Source organism: Lacerta agilis, chromosome 5 (genome assembly GCF_009819535.1).
Source record: "Lacerta agilis isolate rLacAgi1 chromosome 5, rLacAgi1.pri, whole genome shotgun sequence".
Taxonomy (NCBI): domain Eukaryota; kingdom Metazoa; phylum Chordata; class Lepidosauria; order Squamata; family Lacertidae; genus Lacerta; species Lacerta agilis.
In genome coordinates, this window is record NC_046316.1 from 92,086,783 (window position 1) to 92,102,305 (window position 15,523).

At 43.5% G+C, this 15,523-nt stretch overlaps 1 protein-coding gene across 1 annotated transcript in view; it reads right to left on the reverse strand.

Moving 5' to 3' along the window:
• PSMD1 (proteasome 26S subunit, non-ATPase 1) overlaps positions 1-15,523 on the reverse strand; it is a 91,353-nt gene that overhangs the window by 67,466 nt on the left and 8,364 nt on the right. Inside the window, exons 8-16 of the mRNA XM_033150883.1 lie at positions 14,012-14,075; positions 11,783-11,911; positions 9,142-9,230; positions 7,587-7,665; positions 6,885-7,058; positions 6,058-6,169; positions 5,703-5,899; positions 4,520-4,615; positions 3,679-3,743 (exon numbers count right to left, since the gene is read on the reverse strand). Coding sequence (XP_033006774.1) covers positions 3,679-3,743; positions 4,520-4,615; positions 5,703-5,899; positions 6,058-6,169; positions 6,885-7,058; positions 7,587-7,665; positions 9,142-9,230; positions 11,783-11,911; positions 14,012-14,075 — 1,005 coding nt within the window. The remainder of the gene's footprint in view (positions 1-3,678; positions 3,744-4,519; positions 4,616-5,702; positions 5,900-6,057; positions 6,170-6,884; positions 7,059-7,586; positions 7,666-9,141; positions 9,231-11,782; positions 11,912-14,011; positions 14,076-15,523) is intronic.

Below are 15,523 nucleotides of genomic sequence, written 5' to 3' on the forward strand. Positions count from 1 at the left end.
CTCAGATAAAAGTAGGAATGGAACTGAATTATGAAAAACGATACAGATCAGAATAACACAGACTGGGCTATCTCTAGCTAATGCAGACGACACACTCTGGATAGCAGTGTTTCTCAGCGCCACTGAAATATTTAGTGGGTGAATGGCACTCATCAGCTCCAGCAATCATGCCATGGCCAGAGAAGACACAACCAAATGGATAAACTCAGAAAAAGGATAACAGTACAATTTGGCAGGAAGCTCTCAATTCCAGATTATGTTTTATACTTGGACGGGGGGGGGGGGGGTAGTGAGTGAGATCAGAGAGCTAAAACTCTTTTATTAGAACCAGTTTGGAGGGAGGGGGGAAATCACTGAAAAGTATGGAAGGAGTGTGTGGAATTTGCCTTCTGTATAAGCACACACACAGAGGTCAACTGAAGAGTACCAGTTCCCTTCCGGCAAAGGCTGTTCCACACTTGGCATGGTGGGGAGGGCAGACTCCGCTGTGCCACACATTTAGCACAACAGCTCCACAGAGACACCTGCTGCCCACGCAGGGGAAGGGGAGGAGTGGCATGCAAAATTATACGTGGCACTTTCTGGGGGGAAAGGGGAAAGGCAAGGAAGCAGGGTGGGCAGGACCCACAGCTACAAATGATGGCCCCGTCTCTCAGAACCGACCAGGAGACAGACTTGTTTAGGACTGCACTTATCTTGGCCCTCCTCTTCCTTTCCAAAGGAAATCCAGAAGAGGCTAGCCATAAAACACACAAAGGAAAAATGAAACCATACTGTTAAACCTCAATATTTCAAAAGAAGAGCAGGGATCTGATAGGCTTTTTCAGGGAGATCATTCCTCAACTTGGGTGCTACTACCAAGGAAACCCTACCGCAGACACCAGAAAACTTTAGCTCTTAGGTAGGTGGAATGGGGAGCAGGACTTATCCCATTAAAGCGGGGTTTGGTGGAGTACATGTTGCAGAAAAAACTATTAGGAATGTGAGCTCCCCTTTTAAGCAGGAACTGGGACCAATTCTCCAAAGCTGTGTGAGCTGCAGCCCATGAAGGAATAAGGTGAAAACATCAGCCTTTAGGGTTGTCAGGTAGTATAAAGTCTAGGGGGCAGCTGCTTGTGGCCTCTGCTTGCTGAACTTACTTTTAAACCTTCTGCACAGATTCTGGATTCAATGCAAACGGAAGACAGAATTGGCCGTCAGTGTTAGCAGTGCAGATGAACATTACCCAGGGCCCAGAATAAAAATTTGCTCATGCTACAGCAGTTTTTTTTATAGATAAGAAGTACATTGGAAAACAAAAAGAAACAACTCCCAGCAGCGCTTGATTTACAACTTAGAGCACAACTATTTCATAATATGGACTGTGTTCTCGAAGCTACTAACATGAGTTTGGCCAAACTACGGGAGGCAGTGGAGGATAGGGGTGCCTGGCGTGCTCTGGTCCATGGGGTCACGAAGAGTCGGACACGACTGAACGACTGAACAACAACAACAACAATTTCATAATATGATCAAGAGACTTCCAGAAAATATAAAACATAAGAACAGGAATCATTACCAAAATATAATATTGATTGTCCTTGAATCTTCCTGCTGTACTTGCCATCGTCTCCTGCTACGTCAGTGTGACATGCTGTACTGTTTGAGAACCACTGGCTTAACTTGAAAGGGCTGTGGATTGAACTCTGAAAATTCCTACTGTCCAGTTTTATAATCTACCATTAGTACAAAAGAGGAGTGGGGGAGTTAAAATTTGTGAACTAATGAAAGCACTAAAACCGAATTCCATCTTCTGAACCCAAGAATCAATCAATTTATGCTAGGCCAGTATTTCCTACTCCGACTGGGAGCTGCTTCCTAGAGTCTCAGGCAGTGGGAGTTCCCCGTCATTTGAGACAGCCCTTTTTTCAATCCCAGGGGCTGAACCACGGGTCTTTATTTTATTTATTAAAGTGTTTATATGCCACCATCTCATGAAATATCAGGGTGGTGCACAGCAATGCGTATATAATAAAACTTAAGATCTTCTGCACGCAAATATATGTACTCTGCAACTAAACTAAGTTTCCTTCTTGATCCTACAAAGAACTGCTCTACTGTTTCTGAATGCTGTTAGCCACCCCAGGTTAGTGGGAGTCATCTAAATTCAAATTAAATAAAATGTACATTGCAGTTTAATTCAAGAATATTTGGAAACACTTCTCTGTCTTAAAACACTGAGTCATTGTACAAGAGTTACTTAGTAAGCCGACATCCACATCCTCAAGAACGGCTGCCATTTATTTTTCTTAAAAGTTAACTAACATTCCTGGCTTGAATATTATCCATCCTTGATCTGATACTTCCCAGACACTTCATTGATATTATGTCCTCTTAACAGGACTTCACGCACTTAATTCCACTTCTGGCAACTCCTAGTGGAAAGTTTCAACAAGAGTTATACTGAAAGTGCAGAGACGATTCTCATATGCCTCTCAGAAAAGCACTTCCATCCAACCCTCTCCAGTGCCACTAAACAAAGGCTGAACTTAATATATTCATCCGTCTCTTCCGAAAGCTTCACACTTATCCATATGCCTTCTTTATTGGTCTGAAGGCAATCTGCTCTGGAAGCCCCAAGATATTTAATAAATTTCAATTATTTATTCATTTTTTTAAAAAAAATAAAGCTCATCTTTCACAACACACTGCCCTCACAAGGTGACCTACGAGGCTCAAGCATATGAAAATACGACTACAAAACACACACGGCTAGTTGCACAATTCAGACAAACGCAGACTTGAATAAATTTGCCGTCAGAAATTTTGTTTAATAAAACCCAGCAGGGATGAGGCTTGGGAAGGGGATTCCAAAGGTGTGGGACAACCACTGAGGACCTGCCTCAGTGACACAGGTGTAGGTGGTCCCAACCCATTTAGGGCTTGAAAGGCCCAGGTCTGCACCTTGAATTGGGCTCAGAAATGACCATGCAGCCAAATGAAAGTGACACAGTGTACATGAAATGACCTGAACACCAGCTCTCACAAGCAACTGTGTTCTGTACCAGTTGCTGTTCCTGAACAGCCTTTAAGGGTGACTCCATGGAGAACACACTGAAATAATCAAACCTGGACATAACCATGTCATGCACCACTCTTAGGGTGCTTCTCTAGTTAGGGTCCCCAGGTGTCAAACTGGCCTAAAGCTGGTAAAAAGGCCCTCCTAGTAACCAATGTCATCTGTGCCTCCACAGGCGGCAGAGAACCCAGGAGTGCTCCCAGACTGCGTATCGGTGATCCTGTCCAGACAGATTTAAACCTCCTTCCAGATTAGCAGGCATTCCAAAAGGAGCACTTCTGTTTTATCCAGATTAAGTTTCAGCTTGTTAGCCCTCAACTAGCAACTACCTTGATTTTTACTGAGGAACAGCACTTTCTACCACACGCATCCAGCAAACAAAGCCACCATCCGCACCCAACGTTCTATGGCAGCTTCAAAGCCTCAGGCCATTAATGAGATTCCCAGCTTGCTTCTTTATTGCTCATTCTAACATAGCATTAAGCGTTCCACAAATTGCTATTCTGCAAGCACTCAGCTGAGACCAAGTTAGTGTGCAGCAAGTGGAGTATAAGGGAATTCCTAGAACTTCAGATAAATCTTACTGCAGACCGCAGAATGGATGGAAACAGAAACTGTACCTGAACAAAATGAAACCCAGTGATTCAACAGCTGCGCGTCTCACATCGTCATTGACGTCACTCACCTATTAAAAAGGGGAGGGAAAAGCAAAAAGTCAGGGCAAAGTACCTAAAGTGCACAGAAATATCTAGAAGGAACTCATTAATCCCCCCCCCCGGAGATGTGCAGATGGATTTAAAAATGGACCACAGCCGTCAAATGACCGGTATCATTAGACCATGACATTCTTCTGCTGGAATAGGCAAAAGGTTCGCCAGAAGCGGCTTAGTCATGCTGGCCACATGACCCAGAAGCTGCACGCCGGCTCCCTCAACCAGTAAAGCAAGATGAGGGCCACAACCCCAGAGTTGTCCGCGACCGGACCTAACGGCCAGGGGTCTCTTTACCTTTAAAGGACCCCCGGACGGTTAAGTCCAGTCAAAGGCGACTATGGGGTTGCAGCGTTCATCTTGCTCTCAGGCCAAGGGAGCCGGTGTTTGTCCGCAGACGGCTTTCTGGGTCATGTGGCCAGCATGACTAAACTGCTTCTGGCGCAATTGAACCCAGAGCGCACAGAAACACCGTTTATCTTCCCACCACAGCTGTACCTATTTATCTACTTGCACTGGCATGCTTTCAAACTGCTAGGTTGGCAGGAGCTGGAACAGAGCAACGGGAGCTCACCCCATCACGAGGTTTCAAACTGCCGACCTTCTGATCGGCAAGCCCAAGAGGCTCGGTGGTTTGGACCACAGCGCCACCCACGTCCATGCTGGAATAGGACATAGGGGTGACTCCAGCAGTTATTCTCAAAGTAGACCCATTCAAAGTACAGTCTGCTCCAGAGCCAGCTATACTTACAGCAACATGCAACAGACGTCTGATTGCCTTGTTGTTTCCTGAGCCACAGTAAGCCATTGCAACAGTGTACATCCCTGAACGGCGGAGGATCGGATCCTGGAAGAGGTAGAGCACTTTAACATTTAAACTGTTACATACCGGGGTGGGGTGGGGGTGGGGAATCAAAGGAGAAAGATTCTGAATTCCTGAGCTAGATGAACCACCAGACTGACAGCTTCCTATGAGCTCACTTTCCAACTCTTTTATTTTTAAAAAGTTGTGGTGTGATCCACTACGGAGTTGGAAAGTGGCTTCTTTTAAAAATACCAACGCCCATTTTCCATTAAAACTGCTACCTAGGACTTACAGGAAAAACCTAAAATCCAGTTGAAATATGATGCATGACCAGCAAATCTTAAATTTATCAAAAGCTGACCAAACTACTACTAGAAAACCAATCAGTTGAAGACTCCAGTCTTGAGCACACCAGCCTCCCCAAACAGTCATTGCACTTATTTGCTTTTGGGTTCTGAGCATCTAGAACACACTTACGCTAAATAAATACTCAACAACAATAGCATGAAGAGCTTAAGGCTTTTATGCTAATCAAGGCTAAAAACAGCATACTGTCTGTACTGCTCTGTGCGATGCTGCTTTAGATCAGAGGCAAGCAGACGACAGGTGTCTGAGTAATTTCAAGTAGACCAGGAAGGATTTCTGACTCAGGTTTCTAGTAAAAACAAAGTAGATTTCACAAATCTCATGTTTGCCCACCCCAGCTTAGAAGGCAGAAGAACACTACGTGCTTTACGTCTCAATCAACAGCCAAGAGATCTTCCAAAATTAATCCGTTCCCTATTTAGCAGCTTTTTCCGTTTTAATTGTTGGTAGAGTGAGCCAGAAAGCTTGCTGGTGGCTAATTAAGTCAGTAGATAAATTTTGGCAAGGCACTATACTTCAACCTTAATCACGCATCCTATAATAACATGGGGCACTGAAGAACCTCTGCCATAAAATAATATTTACTCTAGTTCATTATGTATTAATTTTTACCCGATTCCTGCCTTGGTAGGCAGGCTGTTGGTTAGAAGGTGGACTATTTTACACAAACACCCTAAAGTGCTAAAAGGCAAGTATTATTAAGATATCCTGAAGAAAAAAGTTGAAGCGGAATGGGTAGTTTTGCAGGAAGAGCTACACTCACCTTATCTCTGCAGAGGCTCTCTATGAGGGCATCTGCCTCCTCCATTCTGCCATACATCACCAAGGCAATGCCAACTGCCAGGCCTCGCAAGATCTTCTCATGTTGGGTTTCTTGGGCATATCCCACCATGTCCTCAATTGCCTGCGCATTTTTAGACCCGAGCATCACCAGCCCAAGAGCCAGCCCAGCTGCTTCACCTTTAAGGGGGGAAAGGAAGAAACTAAAGACAGAGCACAACAGGACTTCACCACTGCTTCTGCCTGCCATCCTGAATGCAGTACACAGGATGATGGGTTGGCTTGCAGTGGGAGGAGTAGGTTTAAGACACGCACTTCTGTCCATAGCAGTTGCTTACCTGTCACAGCATCATCTTGGTACAAGTTAGTTTTGAGAAGGTCGTAGACATCCTGGCGGGCAGTCCCCATGGCAGCCAAACCAAGTCCCAGGCTGCCCCCATGTCGGACAATCTGCAATAAAAATAAGAGAGATTAGAATAGAATAAATAGAATAGATCTTTATTGTCACTGTCCCCTTGCGGGAAACAACGAAATTCCTCAGTTGCTATATCAACTCAAATAAGGCACTCCACCTAATTTAAAAATACTAATAAACACAGTACAATACAAGACAATATAACAAATAAAATAAGATGACTTCAGAGTCCAGGGTTTCCATTTAAGGCCAAAATTGCTCTAGGAAAGAAACTGTTCTTGAGATGGCTCGTTCTTGCCTTCATTGTTCTATAGATGCCTCCTTTCTCTCCGTGACTCTACTTAAAACTTCTCAGGAGGGCTAGAAAGTTCAGAACACAGTCCTCACTCTGGGAGTGAGACAGAGAACCCATGAACTCGTTCCACTTCAACTCTCGGTAGTTATTTTTCTAGTCATTCTGCGTGGGTCCCTTCCAACTCTACAATTCTATGCAAAATTACATTTCCATTATTTTCCTTCCTTCACTGTGATGTAATTTTCAGCATTTGATAAATACATTATTGATTCTTCATGAGAGCCAAACCACATTTTACCTTGCACCTTTTTTGTTTATGGCCTTTATATCCTACGCTTCAATAAAACTTCTGGGGCAGCTAACGTAATCTTGGACTAAGCGCTGAGAAGTCCATGGACCCACGTGCTATCCCTAAGGCACTCAATCTCCTATGCTTCACAGGAGACGATACTTACATCATTGCTGGCATTCTTCAGCTGATTCAGCAAGTAGTCTATGATGTCACCACCATGATTGGCATGGATGAGTCCCAGGGCATAAAGCCCACCACCTTCCTGATAGGCAGACCCTGGGGACGTGTCTTTCGGCAGATACGTTGCCATTAACTGAAGAGCTTCCTTCTCATGACCCTGTAAATTCACAAGGAAAGAAGAGAGAACTATGAAGAGCTTTGATGCGTCAGCCCAAGGGGGCGGGGTCCATCTTCTGCAGCCATTTTCTCCCAATGGGAACTAAGCTGAACTAATTTAGTCTGGATTCAATACTATGAACTTAGTAGGCACATGCATCTTGCATGCACCCTGTGATGGACAAGCAGTTTGCATTCCTTTTTGAATCCACATGTAGTATACACACACACACACACACACTGAGTCTGTTTGGTGTCCACAGTAAAATATAGGCCAGTAAGAGAAGACTGCATTTGTAAATACAGCAGCTCAATGAAAGCGAAATTTAAAATTCTTATGTCTAAAGAGTTTAATGTTACTGATAGTTGTGTAACATAAACTGGCAACAGGAGGACACATGCCACCTCTGTCTAAAAGCTGGGTCAGAACCTGCAATGTAAACAGGAGGGCCTCAATATATCCTGAAGATGACAAGCCCACCAACACCTCAGATGTTATAAAAAACACTGTGATACAGTTTCGTATTACCTTGTGTATGACACCGAGGCTGGCTGTAGCAGTGAACTTTGCCCAGTTGGTAGCCCTGGCAAGCCACTCCAAATTATCTCTGCAGAGAGAAATATTGAGAATTGATCTTAGTCTCAGAAGCGTTCAAACTTTCGTATCACAGGAATAGAGAGTGTTTAGAAGTTTGCTGCTTGTTCTACCTCGTCTGTTCTGGTCTAGTTGAACTCAAAGCTAGTGTCAGGAGTAGCCCGGCTCCTCGCGAGGAGAGGGAGTCCTGTTCAGGAGCAGGGCAGGGAGAGCTGCTCTTCAAGGGAAGATAGCTCGCTAAGCTATAGGGAACCCGAGCCCCTTTTGCAAACGGACTCCTCCTCCTCCAGCCTATCCCAGGAATTGTCTCCAAGCAAGGGAGCGGAGCAAGGGCTCCGTGATGCTGCAGAAAGACCCAGCACCACCAGCCAGACGAGATCGGAAAGAAGCTCACAGCTTCTGACACAGGCCCAGAGCAGGGGGGCCAAGGGAACCAGGAGACATCGTTTCAGGGTGCCAAAAATTTGGTGTTGGGTGGGAAGCCGTAGGAATGTACTTCCGGATTCTGATAGTGATTGAACGGTCATGTTTTTGACTATCTCCGCTTGTAAATAAAAATGCTTAATAAATAGCCTTAGTTTTCAAAAGAGGCTCTGTCGTTACTCATGAGCAGTACTGGGGAAGATCCTGACAGCTAGCACTATCTGCAGTCAGAAATATTTGTATTCCAAGACCAAAACTTTCACCATAAAGGAAACAGAATTGCTGGACACGAAGTGAATTGCACAGTTCGGAACATTATTCTACGGTCTCATTTTCAACTATTTGGTCAATTTGCACAAGACAGGAGCACTATATTTATTTCTATTGTTTTCCTGCCCTAAACAAAGCATCAGCTACGCTGCATTTTTTAAAGCACGTGTGAGGCTGGCAAGACTAAGAGGGAGCTCAACAAGGATCCATCTTTGACTCTTCAGTGGTTAAATCAATGCACCCTGGAAGAGGAGATCCTTATATGAGGGAATGACAATAAGCTGAACACTATTCAAAAGTTCTCAGTCCTAAAAATTAGGGCCCTTTGATGGCGCTATTTGAACATTCTCAAACCTAGAAAATCTGAATTAATAAATAAATAAATCCCAGACTTTCAGAAATGACACCTTATCTTGCATTTATGAAACTGCACACAAACTTCTCTGAATAAAACCCAAATAGTGGGACAATAGAAATGGTTACAAAATTCTTGCCGTTTCCTGAGCAGAAGGCTCAGTGCACCAATATATGAACCCAAGAAATGGCATTGGGTCAAGTCAGACCACTCTTCCAAGATGCTGGAAAAGCCCGATTGACTCTTTTGACTTGCCACAGGCCTCTAAAAAACGGTCTGTCCCAGGCCTTCCAGCCAAGACCCTCCACATGCAAAAGCACACTCTCAACAGTATCATCTGCCATTTGTAGTAAAGGATAGCGAAAGACTGCTCTCCTGCAACCATAGCAGATTAATTTATGCCCCCAAGAGTTGATATGCTGCTCCGCTGAAGGCTTTTACCTAAGGAACTGGTCACTGGTTGTTCCACAATGCATAAAGGAGTTTGCTATGACTGTTGCTGTGTGACAGACAGAGTTCCGCACGGCGTCCTGGAGATGTAAAATAGAAAAGTCACCATCAAGCAAAGCAGAACACGAGTATCTAGAAAAACCTCATGCGTAGCAGTGTGCTCAGGTCCTAACATGGTAACTTTCCTTTTGCCTTTTCTGTTTCTGATTGTTCAAATCACAAAATCCATGTTGTAAAGCAAATATGATCTGTATTTCTTACAGTATGCTGCCAGAAATTTGTTGACTTGTCTGAAAACTTCTGAACTGAAGCTTTTTTAAAAAAACCACACACACAGCACAACACAAATCTAACGAGGAAAGGCTGAAGTATATACATGCAGAGGCAGATTAAAGGATAATAAGTGCAGTCTGAAGGGTATAAAACAGTACCCCCCCTCTACTGATGGACAGAGGCCTCTGCTAAAACTTCAGGGAGGCTGATTCAAGGCTGAATATAATCTGCTAATGTCTATTGTTAAAAAATGCTGAACTTGGTTCCTTTGTTAACTGTCACATACTAGCCCAGCAGGAATAGTATAAACGGAGAGAATTCATGTAAGAACTTAAAAGATGTTATCCAACCAAGTACTGTACAGGTGAAACTCAAAAAATTAGAATATCATGGAAAAGTCCATTTATGTAAGCAACTGTTTTCATTAGCTACCAGAGTATGAGATATATGAGATAGACTCATGACATGCAAAGCGACATATGTCAAGCCTTTGCTTGTTATAATTGTGATGATTATGGCGTACAGCTGATGAAAACCCCAACGTTGAAACTGTTAATTTGGGGTTCTCATCAGCTGTACGCCGTAATCATCACAATTATAATAAAGGCTTGACATATCTCGCTTTGCATGTCATGAGTCTATCTCATATATTAGTTTCACCTTTTAAGTTGAATTAGTGAAAGAAATGAACCTTTCCACGATATTCTAGTTTTTTTAGTTTCACCTGTATTTACGTTAGCAGGACTTTGGGCTGCGCAGTGGAACTAGACTTTCTGCTCCACGTGCCCCCCACCCCCCCCCCAAAAAAAAATCTGAGATGGGTTTCCTCCAACCTTTTAGAGCAGAGTTGGGGAGGGTCTAAGATGAGGAAACAGAGATCCTTGCACTAAGGGAAATACTTCATTGGAGTCCTCAGTTCCCCCACTAGAACCCCCTTTGCTCTTGGATCAAGAACCCTCCTTGCTGCTATTGCAACTTAGCTTCTTCCCTTCTCTGCTGAGACAGCTCATTTGGGGTAGAACTTTTTAAAGAAATCTCCTTTTGCATATTGCAATTACCCCTTTTGTGTTTTTCTCTATGTACTATGCTCTCATACCACATTTTGCTAATACAGTGGTACCTCGGGTTACGTACTTAATTGGTTCCAGGTTGCCGTTCGTAACCCGAAAAATACGTAACCCAAAAATCGCGAACTGCGCAGCGCCGAAAAACACTTCCGGGTTACGGGAGTACATAACCCGAAAAGTACGTAACCCGAAGCGGACGTAACCCGAGGTACGACTGTATGCAAATATTCTTTGAAATTTTCAAGTAAATTAGTTTTTGTAAAGGCCTTTTGCTCAAGTCTTTATTAATTTAAATATTCTCAGTATCATTCCGCTCAGAGCCCACAGTGCAGAACACAGAGGCACACTTCCTTCATGGGTTGTATTCCTTTACATTTTACTCAAGAGGACACCTGTTGGAATTAACAGACCTAACTTTGCCATGTTCATTAATTTCATTGGGTCTACTCTAAGCAACACTGAGCTGGACGCCTGAAGGATATTGAATTGCAGAATAATCTGGCCTCTATCAAGAAATTCAGTGCTTGGTACGCCTATCTGCCCCCCTCCCACTTCGAATCTCGGGCACCATACTTGTCCAACCTAACCATCCCAAAATTTAGACGGGCCTTTACACTGGCCAGACTAAATATGTTACCCTCAGCTGTTCTTGAAGGTAGATACCAAAAAATTCCACTTGAGATCCGGCTATGCCCCTGTGGATCCGGCTATGTAGAGACTGTGTCACACGTACTCTTGTCCTGCCCCCTATATAAAGATCTGAGGGATGAGACCATCACGCCGCTCCTATCTGCCACCCCGGGCCGCTCTTGTGAAGCCAAATTGTTTTCACTTCTAGCTGACCAGAACAGCTCGATAACAGAGAAGGTTGCCAGATTTATCGAGAGAGCAATGAGATTGAGAGCTGCTATCTGAACGACAACAGTGTAGTCACACGGATTCCCAGCATAGGATTTTATTATTATCATTATTATTAACATTTTACTATTTATGCTAAGTTCCAAGAAGCTATTATATTGAGTTTTAATAGGTTATAAGGTTTTATTGATAACCATATTTGTTGTATTTTTGTTGGTGTTTGTCTTTTGGATGCTATGGCCAGTCGGCTACGCAAATAAAGTTTGAATTTAAATTTAAACACTGAGCTGGACACCACTCCTTATACTATATTAAATAGCTAGCTGGTAACATAATGCTATCTAAATGTCAATATGCATTATTCAGCCTCAAATCCAAAATTATTTCCCAGCGCTTGAAGAAGCAAGCCCACACAAATCGTATATAGGCCTTACCTTTGTGTTTTTTAGAATCATGAGGTCTGTGTTGTTGTTTCGTATTAAGAACTGCAGGTGTAACTCAATGGCCATTTCACCACTTAATATTTTAATCATTTTGGGGATCTGATCTTTTGACTCTGGGTTCTTCGTATATGCACATGCAGAAAAAGACAAAAAAGATTACTTTTCAAAATCCCAACAAGTATCCCAAAACACCAGTATCACTTTATCAGCCATGGTCACTTTGGCAAGTTTACATGTACCAAGTAAAGCTGGATTTATTTTGCCATCTCCATCAATATTCATGAGATACAGGTGTGGCCAGGCAGTTCAGTACCTTCAATGTCTCATCCTCATTGTATAAATGAATGAATGAATGAATGTATATTTAAGTATATTTCTGTAGGAAGCATTCTACCGAAGAGACCCATAAACCACAGCCATAACTAGGGGTGGGAAGACTTTGGGCTTGTCAGTGGTATATTCTGTATATTCTGGCATATAAGACTACTTTTTAATCCAGGAAAATCTTCTCAAAAGTCGGGGGTCGTCTTATACGCCGGGTGGAGAATCTGTGGTCAAGTATATCTCAAACTCTATATTTTAACTGGAAAAATTGGGGGTTGTCTTATATGCCCAGTCGTCTTATACGCCGGAAAATACAGTACTTTGTTTTTCACTAGAAGCCCAAGACAGAGCTAGGTGCAAAACAGATACAGGTAGAATTAAGATAATAGGATGTCTCTCGTGCGTGTGTTCTAAGGTGAAGAGTTTGCTTTCACTAACAGGACTGAACTAAGCTCACAGTACTTGCATTCAGAATTCCGTTCCTGTTAGCTTTTTTTCATTTCATCAGCCAAATTTAGGTAAGAAAAGTAGTTTTGTTATTTCCATCGCTAAACAACCAGGAATGAAAAATTCCTTCCAGTAGCACCTAAGTTGACTAAGGTGCTACTGGAAGGAATTTTTTATTTTGTTTTGTTTTGACTATGGCAGACCAACACGGCTACCTCCCTGTAACTGGAACCAGGAATGAGAAAACCTTCACCACCTACGGCAAATCATGCAGGGATCTACCAGTAGTTCCCAATCTACTTTCTGACCAACCCTCTCTTAAACTAATCCCTCCAAATTCTATCTTTTCAAATCGCATTCCAGCATTAAGTTAAGGAATACCTCTGGGATAATTTCTGCATGTGTTCACTTTGGCAGCACTTAATTTTCACAAAGGAAATGATTTGAGACACACTTCTTCCCAAATGCTCACTCAAACAGCATGGAATCTCCACCAATGCATGGAATCTCTACTTCTTCACTCAAGACTAGCCTTTTTTCTTTTTTTTAAATGTTTGTACCTGCTTGAAGGTCATTTAATTTTCTTGCAACATCCACACAAGCACACACAGGGAACCCACCACAATTTGGAGGCAATTTGCACTGTGCCCAGAAAATGACCTGGGAGCACCACGGCAGTAGGCATTACCGAAGCCAAGTCAGCGCAAACTTGAACACTGCCACGGATGGAGGCCAATATAAGACTGACTCTTGTAAGAGAAAGGCGACATAGAAAGCCCTACATTTAGGGTAATTTCTTTTCCTTTCTTACCCTACTGTATTTGGTGCTTTCTCCTCCAAGCGCCACAAGCAGCTGCAAAGTGCGACTTTTTCAACTTAAATATTTACAACTGCAATCAATGACCAAATAAGGCATTATTTTGTTTCCTACTTTCAAGGGCAAACCTTTATAACACACACTAATGCACCGAACAGTAAAACAGTAATAAATCTTTATGTGGGCTTCACAGGGCAGCTCTGATCTTTTATTGCAGGGAAAAACACACTGCATTAAGCAAGCATTCCACCCCCCAAAGATATGGAATTAGTAACTCTATCGTCCCTAGAACTCATGGTTATCTCAGGGTGATCTGTTGTACAGGTTCTGAAAGTAGTAAAATCACAGCAGCCAAGGTCAAGTTGATCTAGGACTATACCTTGGGATCGTGGGCTTTGGGGAAGAGAATACACACCGTGCTCCACAGCCTTTCAAGGCTACAGTGAGACAACTGTGCAATGCCTCTGCTTGCTTTATAGTTGGTTCTCTGTCTCATAGCAAGATATGCAAGGATGTTGCGATTTTAATAATATTGTGCATTACCCTGAAGCCCACAGGATAAAATGCAGTCACGAAATCTTATGAAATAAACAAACCGTGCATCATGGATGCTTTACACAACAGCCACTTACGGTTTGGACAGCCTTCACTGCAGCAACAGGACTATTTGTCTTTTCTTCTGTCTCCATGGTATCACTATAAGAAAAGAGAAAAACAGTTTAACTTGCATTGTAACCTATGCCAAAGCTGTTGAGAAGGGCACAGGTATCAATAAGGATTTCATTTCAAAACGCTTCTACAAGTCTCTGCAGGTATGGAGGACTCCCTGGTCCTGAATGGGTAACTGTGCCCCTGAAGGACCAGGTGCGCAGCCTGGGAGTCATTTTGGACTCACAGCTGTCCATGGAGGCGCAGGTTAATTCTGTGTCCAGGGCGGCTGTCTACCAGCTCCATCTGGTACGCAGGATGAGACCCTACCTGCCCACGAACTGTCTCACCAGTGTGGTGCATGCTCTGGTTATCTCCCACTTGGACTACTGCAATGCGCTCTATGTGGGGCTACCTTTGAAGGTGAGCCGGAAACTGCAACTAATCCAGAATGCGGCGGCTAGACTGGTGACTGGGAATGGCCACCGAGACCACATAACACCGGTCTTGAAAGACCTACGTTGGCTCCCAGTACGTTTCCGAGCACAATTCAAAGTGTTGGTGCTGACCTTTAAAGCCCTAAATGGCCTCGGTCCAGTATACCTGAAGGAGCGTCTCCACCCCCATCGTTCTGCCCAGACACTGAGGTCCAGTGCTGAGGGCCTTCTGGCGGTTCCCTCACTATGAGAAGCCAAGTTACAGGGAACCAGGCAGAGGGCCTTCTCGGTAGTGGCACCCGCCCTGTGGAATGCCCTCCCACCAGGTGTCAAAGAGAAAAACAACTACCAGACTTTTAGAAGACATCTGAAAGCAGCCCTGTTTAGGGAAGCTTTTAATGTTTAATAGATTATAGTATTCTAATATTCTGTTGGAAGCCGCCCAGAGTGGCTGGGAAAACCAGCCTGATGGGCGGGGTAAAACTAATAAATTATTATTATTATTATTATTATTATTATTATTATTACACCTCTTAAAAGAAGAGAGAAAAGGCAGCTGTGTTTCTCATGTTCACGGCTGAGACCAGTCAATACAGTCAGCAGAATCAAATGCTGAAGCTTTTTCTGCACTTGACCACTGAAGATTGCAGTTGTGGGAATACATATTTGAATTCCCCCCCCCCATCACCAATAGGAGGAGTACGCCTTTCCCCTTATGTACAACTTTGCAAGGCTGAATCCGTCTCCCTTCTGTGCTCTTTTTTCTATAGGGAGCCTTGGAAAAAAATAGAGGGATATATAAACACCGACCAATGGGAAACACTGGCCTGAGAGCGCTCTGAAAGTTTATTTCCAAGAGACACATAAACCACAGCCATAGCTAGGGGCGGGGAGACTTTGGGTTTGTCAGTTCTACAGTACTTTGCTTTTCACTAGAACGGTAGGGGGAATCTATGGCAATCCTGGCGGGGGGACAGGACTCAGTATCTTAAACCAAACTACAAATTCCAAGATTATTGCTGGAGAGGAGGTACAATTCTGTTGTGTAGATACAATGTC